The sequence below is a fragment of the Lampetra fluviatilis genome, chromosome 14 (assembly GCF_964198595.1).
Source record: "Lampetra fluviatilis chromosome 14, kcLamFluv1.1, whole genome shotgun sequence".
Classification (NCBI taxonomy): Eukaryota; Metazoa; Chordata; class Hyperoartia; order Petromyzontiformes; family Petromyzontidae; genus Lampetra; species Lampetra fluviatilis.
In genome coordinates, this window is record NC_136288.1 from 15,197,667 (window position 1) to 15,206,417 (window position 8,751).

The following is an 8,751-nucleotide window of genomic DNA, read 5'->3' on the forward strand; positions in this document are numbered from 1 at the left end:
GTGATGATGATGCTGCTGCTGCTGCTTGTGATGATGATGCTGCTGCTGCTGCTGCTGCTTGTGATGATGCTGCTTCTGCTGCTTGTGATGATGCTGCTGCTGCTGCTTGTGATGATGCTGCTGCTTGTGATGATGCTGCTGCTGCTGCTGCTTGTGATGATGCTGCTGCTGCTGCTGCTTGTGATGATGCTGCTGCTTGTGATGATGCTGCTGCTGCTGCTGCTTGTGATGATGCTGCTGCTGCTGCTTGTGATGATGCTGCTGCTGCTGCTGCTTGTGATGATGCTGCTGCTGCTGCTTGTGATGATGCTGCTGCTTGTGATGCTGCTGCTGCTGCTGCTTGTGATGCTGCTGCTGCTGCTGCTGCTTGTGATGATGCTGCTGCTTGTGATGATGCTGCTGCTGCTGCTGCTTGTGATGATGCTGCTGCTGCTTGTGATGATGCTGCTGCTTGTGATGATGCTGCTGCTGCTGCTGCTGCTGCTTGTGATGATGATGCTGCTGCTGCTGCTTGTGATGATGATGCTGCTTGTGATGATGATGCTGCTGCTGCTTGTGATGATGCTGCTGCTGCTGCTGCTTGTGATGATGCTGCTGCTTGTGATGCTGCTGGTGTTGTTTATGTCGCTCTCCTTGGTGCTCTTACTGCTGCGATTGCAGCAGCTGCCATCGTGACGACGCTCACATCATCAGTTTCATTTCCATTGCTTCCACCAGCAGCTGTATCGGAAACTATGCCGAGACAGGGCAACTGGGCACCGGGGAGATGTTGACCCTACACGAGGCCTAAACACACACATGGGCGGGCACTCATACAGACAGGCACTCATACACATCGGCACATATACAGGCAGACACTCGTACAGACAAATAACGCATTTAGACAGGCACCCACTCATAGAGACAAGCAGGCAGAAAAGCAGACAAGGCAGCCAATTATATAGATCGATATCCATTAATTCAGTCATTCACATACCCAGGGATTCAGATAGACACAAGAAAGACAATCGTATACTGTATATATTTTGTTGTATGAACACGGTTTCTGAGCACAGGCCCAAATGCCGAAAATCGTAAAGCGGCACAATCAAATATGTTATAGATCAGCAATAGATGAGCGTGAACACTTTTCTGGCAAGGTTGTAAGAACTTGGGAAAATGTACGATGGGAAGAGATTTCACAGCCGATAGCACCACCTTACCCGTAGCCCGAACCCGCAGCCCCAATACGACAGCGTCCACACGTAACATGTCTACACATTCACTGAAAGTGGGCATGCTCACACGCAAGTTCTCGCCACACTTGTTATCGCGGGTTGCTGCCGAAGGCGGCGGCGAGCTCAGAGGAGATCCTCGCGCATCGAGACTCGGACGCAAGAGGCACGGGGGTCACGCTGCTGCAGCGCCCTCTGGCGCCAACCTCGTGTCCCTGCACATGGCACTGGGTGCACGATGACCTACGTGACGTCATTTCGCTGGTTGGCGATGACGTCAACCAGCGCGCGTACGTCATCGCAGGAGGCTGACGGGACCCTTCGCACAAACAGAGTATGGTGACGTGACGTCACGCGGCGACGTCATGCTCGTCTTCAAGGCCCCGCCCCTTGGGCGCCCTCTTCCTTTCAAGCCGGGCGACATGGCGGCGGTAGGTGCGGGTTGTGGGGAAGGCGGCGAAATCCGTGGCCATCACGGCGCGCGCAGCCAGGGAGCCTCGCAGAGATACCGTGGGGAGACGCAACGCGTTACAGCGCGTACAGCGCTGGGCATATTGCCGTGATGGGGGGGGTGTGTGGTGAGCATTAATGGTCTCGGCCGGACAAGGAGTTGCGGTGCCTGGTTTAGTTGAGAAGTGGAAGCGCCGCATGGGATTTGGAGTGGGGGAGGCGAGTGGTTGAATGTTGTGGACGTATTTTCTGATAGACTTGTGACTCGTGGTGTGGTTGTGTGAATCGATGAAAGTTGTGAGCGGTGGTGTGGTATGTAATAGTGGTAAAAGAGTGTGTGGCGATAGCGATCGCGTTATTGAAACGGTCTAGGGTATCCCCTAGGCTTCCAGCTCTGGGCGCTCGTGAGAGTCGTTGCTGTACCGATTACTTAACAATTATCCAGGGCGAGCCCTGTGTGATTATTCGTAAAGACCCGGGTATTTTGTGCAGGCCCTGGTGGACCCTGAAGGCTCTGGTAGGTGAAGGGCCTGGTAGAGTGTGCAGGCCCTGGTGGATCCTGAAGGCCCTCTTAGATAGTGAAGACCCGGGTATTTTGTGCAGGCCCTGGTGGACCCTGAAGGCTCTGGTAGATTGGTTGTGAAGGCCTCTTGGTCGCCACTCCCTGCTTGTAGCCTGGCTCGGCGTGGCGAGCAGTGTTACCGCGTGGCCGCGCGTGTTGTACGGACTCTTCTCCGCCGTGTACTTGCCCCGCACCCATGGGAATGAGGCGTTGGGTTTGTATAACACTACAGGGTGCTTGGCTTATTGATCGAGAATTCACTTGGCGCACTGTGGCTCTGCGCCCCACATTCGCAGCGCTGTGTGGTAGAATGCACTAGCGGCAAGTACCCAGCGTTTCCCGGGGGAAAGATATTTCAATGGATGATGGCTTTGCGTCTCATTGCTCAACAACGCACATGTGGAACTCGTTCATTAGGAGCAGGGCGAGAAGAAGGAGAACCCCATGCGGGAGCTGCGAATTCGCAAGCTCTGCCTCAACATCTGCGTGGGCGAGAGCGGAGATCGGCTGACCCGCGCCGCCAAGGTGCTCGAGCAGCTCACGGGACAGACCCCCGTGTTCTCCAAAGGTGCGTGGGGGGGGGGGACACCTCTAGTGGCTGCAGGGTAACATGAAACAGTTACTGGTGCTGCCTGGCACGTAATGAGAAGCAAGCATCAAGTTGATTTTGCTTAACCAGGCGAGCGCTCAAGAGACCAGGATGGTCTCGTTTGCAAGAGTGGGCGAGTGAATTAGTGGGTCAGTGGGTAAATGATTGAGTAAGATTCTGAGCACGAATGAGTTAAAGATGATTTGTTTAACCAGGTAAGAACTCAAAAGAGCAGGACGAGTCATTCGCAAGTGACCTGGATCGCGTGATAACATACAAAGTACAACAATTAGGCAAAATGTATCTATTAATGCATCGTTGGCCAGTTTGCTCCACTTTGACGAATTTTAATTATCCATGATCAATTGACTGCTGGATAAAGGCCCCTTCCCAAGCCATCGCCACTCCCTAGCTAGCTAGGTAAGGGGTCTGCAACCTGCAGCTCCCCAAGCCGCATGCGGCTCTTTCGGGACTGCTTGGTGACGTTATTAAGGACCGTCTCGTATTCACGTACACTGCAGTTCTTGGAAATGTGGTTTACCGAATTTTATAAAATGGCTCTTATTTTGGTGGCGTATTCCCTGCCCTAGGTCCATCGATGTAGTCATCTGTCTAGCACCTACGCATCGACTCTGGGAAGCCTTCCATTCATTGGCAGCCACTTGGGTGCTTTCTCGTCCATTTGCTATACACTATGTAACACACTTTTTGTTCCTGCGTACTAAGTGCTATTTAATTGCTTATGGGTAAAACTTATAGAAAATGGCTATTCCCACATTTAGCTTTTATGACCAGGACTTTGTGAACGAATGACACAAATGCACACGTTTTCTCATTGAAAATAGGTACATTTTTAATTTTCTTAAGTTTGTGGGGAATAATAGCCATTTCTGTACTTTTGAGGCATAAGCAATTAGGAAATAACACTTACTACCCAGGAGCAAAATTTTTTTTTGTTACAGTGCTACCATCCCGAAGAGCAATGTGTCCTGCCCAATCCCATTTGAGTAATAACAGCCAATGTTGCATGTGTTTTGTGTTAATTGTACTGTGTATATACGTAAAAACTAAATGACATTTGGTGTTTGCAGCTCGCTACACTGTGCGCTCCTTCGGTATCCGGAGAAATGAGAAGATTGCGGTTCATTGCACAGTGCGTGGAGCCAAGGCAGAGGAGATTCTAGAGAAGGGCCTCAAGGTGAGGGTTGGGTGCTTTGCAGGTCAATGGGACTGGGGCAGTTTCAGAGTAGAAAGGGAAACATTTTTGATTGTTTACTATGTCTAATGGTGGCAAACACAACTTTTATACCAGAACATTTATAAACGCCATCGCTGTTTATACCGCAACTATATAGAAATGTTTTAAACGGTAAGATTACACTATTGTACCCGGGACATGCATGAGTGGTCGAGGTCCTGAGAGTAAGTGACCAGCTTGCAAAATGTTGCTACAATTCTTGGAACATTTCTTTTCTGGAATACAGGTGCGGGAGTACGAGCTGAGAAAATCCAACTTCTCAGACACTGGGAACTTTGGCTTTGGCATTCAAGAGCACATTGATTTGGGCATCAAGTACGATCCGAGCATCGGCATCTATGGCCTGGACTTCTATGTGGTGAGCGACGTGCAAAACAAACACCCTCCGTTTTGAGTAATTTCACCACACTTCTCATTGTTCAAACCAACTCGACTAACAGTTAATTCCATATGCACCTTTAAACGTAATTATAATGCAATGTCAATGGTTTCATCTGCCTTTTAACTTTTGTTTCCCATTGCTCTTCACTTGTAGTATCATCACGTGTTTTCGATGTTTTTCCTGCTGCTATGTGCAGCAGGAAAAACATCTAAAACTTCGGTGCCATGGTCTCATACCAATTGTAGCAGAGAATCCATACTTTGAAAAGGGCCCTTGCCCAAAATCTTGACATGTTTGTTACAAATCCATGTTTGTCCTTAAACGAAGTAAAAAATTGAATAATAATTAAACGTATTTTTAAGTGCATTGATTATATATTTTTGTAATGGTTGCTGAGACTGGTAGCAATAGTTATTCTTTGTTAAGTGTGTTCCATATCAATACCAGCATTTTATTCAAATTAAATAGTAAAACATGTCTGTAAAGATGATCAGCAGTGATTGGTGCAGATCCAGTGTACGAGGGCTAATTATTGCCACCACTGAAGGGTAATGTCAGCAGACGATTGCTGGTGTGCACTCTCCACTGCAGTGTGAACAGTAAAGAAACCGTAGAATTTAAAGTTGCTGCATATCGATGTCGGCCAAATATAAAATATACGAGCAATAGGATTATGATCATTTCTTTGTCGGCATGGGTTTTACAAAGTTGCTTTTGAATATAGGTTGCATAAACTTGTGGGCTGTCTCAGAGTGCAGCCTAATTTATGTATAAAGTTGGTTTTGTCGTCACAAATTATAGACAAGGGAATGAAGGTGCACCATTTCATTGGGAATCGCTATGCAAGTTTAGTGAGAACTATGCATATTTTTATTCAGTTGGTGCTATCCTTTCAACGACGGCTTGTAGGCTCCCCTTGACCCTGGACAGTTGGTGGATAGCAGTGAGCTGTCCAATCAATGTACCTATGGAGGCGTAGAATCTCCATTCCAGAATGTATGAATTTCACCTTGACCCCACTGTGTCAGTGGTGAAGTTCCTAAATCCACGGGGGGGGGGCTGGTTTCATAAGTCTTTCTGCTTTACAATATAGATGCAATGGCATAAGTAATGAAAGTGAGCTTTTTTTCATTTGGAGACACAAAGTTAAACGTAATTACTTTATACCAAGGGAAATGAGGGAATAACTCGACAAAAGGCTGCAAAGTTGGACTTCAGATAAATAGGAACAAATTTAATTTCCTGTGAGAAGTACTTACAAAAAAATGGAAAATATGCAGGAACGCAGTATAAAATATACAACTAGGCCAATTATTGAAGCATTGCAATCAAAGTTATTAAATAAATATGCTTTCAGATAATTACATTTGGTTATGAAAAGCAATATTCCCCAAGATAAAATATTTCCATAGGTGCATATTGAAACACAAATATAAATAGAACAAAACCTGAAGTGTATATGAATGAGTGGTATTACAGAGACAAATGCATGGAGAATCTGGGAATAAATGGCATATCAAGACTTAATTGTTCAGGAAGTGTGGCTTGGGCAGGACATTGCTAGAATGGATCAGGCTGGTGATGGAATGGTAGCCAAAGTTGTTAAAGGGCCCAAGAGGATGACCACCATGAAAGTGGAGTGATGAGATCAGTTAATATGCAGGAGTAAGATGGATCATAACATCTTGGGGAATCTTTTGCCCAGCAGTCTGTACAATGATTGAGACTGTCCAAATTAACATTGCAGCCCTTTTGTCTTGCATGTCAGGACATGCATTAAGTGCATCGGTGTACATGTATAGGTTTGCTTGTTTGTCTTGTACACATGTTTAATTGTAATGTTCATGCCTTATTGTTGTACGTGTTTGCATGCATCGGCACCATTCTCTGACATGTGCATGTGTTGTGCACCCTGAAGCAGCAATGTGCAAAGTAATACCTATGAGTAGCTGCTGAATCTTTAGTTTCTCAATCTATATAATAAGTTCAACATGTATGTTGAACTTATTTTGCACCGTACATTGCCAACCGTAATCGGAGGTGCGGCGGAAGGACGACAAACTGAACACAAAAAGAAGTTCTAAGGAAATTGTACACCACACATGCATATGTGGTGTACAAGTGCTGTCGTGTTGCATCGTCTTGATGGAGGTTTTTTCCCCCAAGATAATTGGTAGCACGTGCCATGCAGACAATACATTGCTTTGGACTTTGTTTGGTATTCATTCTTGGTTTTTTTGGTAAAGTCACGTAGATAGTGGTGTATATTTTATGAAAGTTGTGGTAGAATTTGTCTTGAATCTTGCTCTTCGTGGTATTCGTGCATCTCAATCAGTGCTTTTGTAGACGATGACTCATGATTATTGGGTTTCCAGGTGCTGGGCCGACCCGGATTCTGCATTGCTGACAAAAAACGCAAGCGTGGGCGCATTGGATTCAAGCATCGCATCTTCAAGGAGGAAGCCATTCGTTGGTTCCAGCAGAAGGTACACACCGTTTTGCTACTTTATTGCCACTTTCTAGGATTGCTGCTTTCCCCTTTTATATTTAACTTGTATTTGACATGTAAAGAATAAGAACATGTAAAACTGCCTACGAAGCTCTTTTTTGAGGTGACCTGGCCACACAGCTCTTCAAAGTAGCTTATTGTGTGGGCATTCATAGTAACAGCGAAATAATCTAAACATGTTTATACATTTGGAGGGTGACCACGGGAGGGACTTGCCAACTCCATACTGACATCTGTTGACATGCTAATCTGTGTCCTCTTGTTTCTTTTTACAGTACGATGGAGTGATCTTGCCTGGAAAGTGAAGATCCCTCACCGGATCCTCATTGTACTAAATTCAATAAACACACACAACATATTCTTGAGTCTTGCATTTTTATTAAGTATTGTGTTGTGCCTTTGATGTGAGAGACCCTTGCACTCAACATTTCAAAAGTGCGCATACCACAAGTCGTTACATCGACACGTGTGTATTGTTGCTGGAGAGGTGCCAGGATCCATGACTGATTAATCGTGATTTGTAAGCTCACATCATGCACATCACTACATGCATAAGAATCAATGTTTTTCGATTGGAATGCATGTAGTTTGTTATTAGTAATGTGACGACTGTTGCTGCAGTCACTAGGGGTCTTGAATCATGATATTGATGGAGGCAGTGACAATTTATCGAATGGCTGAGGGAATTAATGTTTACACCCTTACTGGAAAGGCAAGATGGTCCAGCATGCTGGCCAAGAATTTGAAGATAATTGAAAGTCATTTAAGCAGTAAGGTGCAATTCTGAAATATCTCCATGGTCGACTTTGCAATGGAGGTCGTGCACCATTTGCTCTGTTAAAAAGTGGACACCGAATTGAGCTGAAAATACAATTATTGATGAAGGCATGCGCACCATTCAATCGCTCCCAAGGTTTTTCGATGGGGTTGCATTTACATATTTAGTAAAACCAAAAGTGCTTTTCAACATTTTCATTTAGTTGCACTTATAAAAAGTCGTTCATTTGGTAATGTACAGGTTGTGCAGCTTGGTTATTTACATTTTTTTGAGCATGCCCTTAAGTGTTTAGAACTGCTTTGTGTTTAGTTATCCTTCCCCCGCACCGATTTGCACGGTTGGCAACGGTGTGAAATAAGTTATACATGACCACAATGGGTTCTGAGCAATGTATTTTACACGCCAGGGTTCCTTTAGCCAGATGGTAGTGTATGTCTGCAATCAAGCACGAGAGGCGGCGAGTGTTGAATCGCACAAACGTGAAACTCCTTTACCGTGGGCATTGAAGTTCCATACCCTGGCTTGGCAGGACAATGCGGCACTCCCATTCTGTACGGGACGATCCCGACGCACACTTGGGGTTTTATTTGGATGCTCCATTTCCCCCCCACACTTGAATATGAATTGGCTTAAAGCAGCTTCATATAGAGAGCTGCAGAGCTGGGGCGATTGTTGGCACCAGCTCAATGCATGCCAGTGCCGCTTGTTCGAGTCAGGGAATACTGCGGTGGCGCGCTACGAGTTGAAAGTATTACAATTTGCAATGTAGATTGTAAAGTTAATTGTGATATTCTGGGTTTAAATATGAAACGTTAGTAAATCAAACCGAGTGTCGTGTGTTGTAAGGACGGCTGCAATACTGTAGTTTGTACTTGATTGCGTTTAAGCGCCAATACTCCACGTGGAATTGAAATGTGATTAGATTTCATCACATCTTTCCAGAAAATACTCGAGAAAATATCACACGAGCCTGAATGGTCGAGCCAAACCCACAGCAGTCACCTTAAAC

At 45.6% G+C, this 8,751-nt stretch overlaps 1 protein-coding gene across 1 annotated transcript; it reads left to right on the forward strand.

The window, feature by feature from the left end:
* Positions 1-1,532: 1,532 nt before the first annotated feature.
* On the forward strand, positions 1,533-7,322 carry RPL11 (ribosomal protein L11). The gene is made up of 6 exons (XM_078862834.1): positions 1,533-1,645; positions 2,644-2,794; positions 3,907-4,013; positions 4,300-4,431; positions 6,831-6,941; positions 7,240-7,322. Exons 1-6 carry the CDS (start codon positions 1,580-1,582, stop codon positions 7,267-7,269), a joined length of 597 nt encoding a protein of 198 aa, XP_078718960.1. The 5' UTR covers positions 1,533-1,579; the 3' UTR covers positions 7,270-7,322.
* Positions 7,323-8,751: the final 1,429 nt, after the last annotated feature.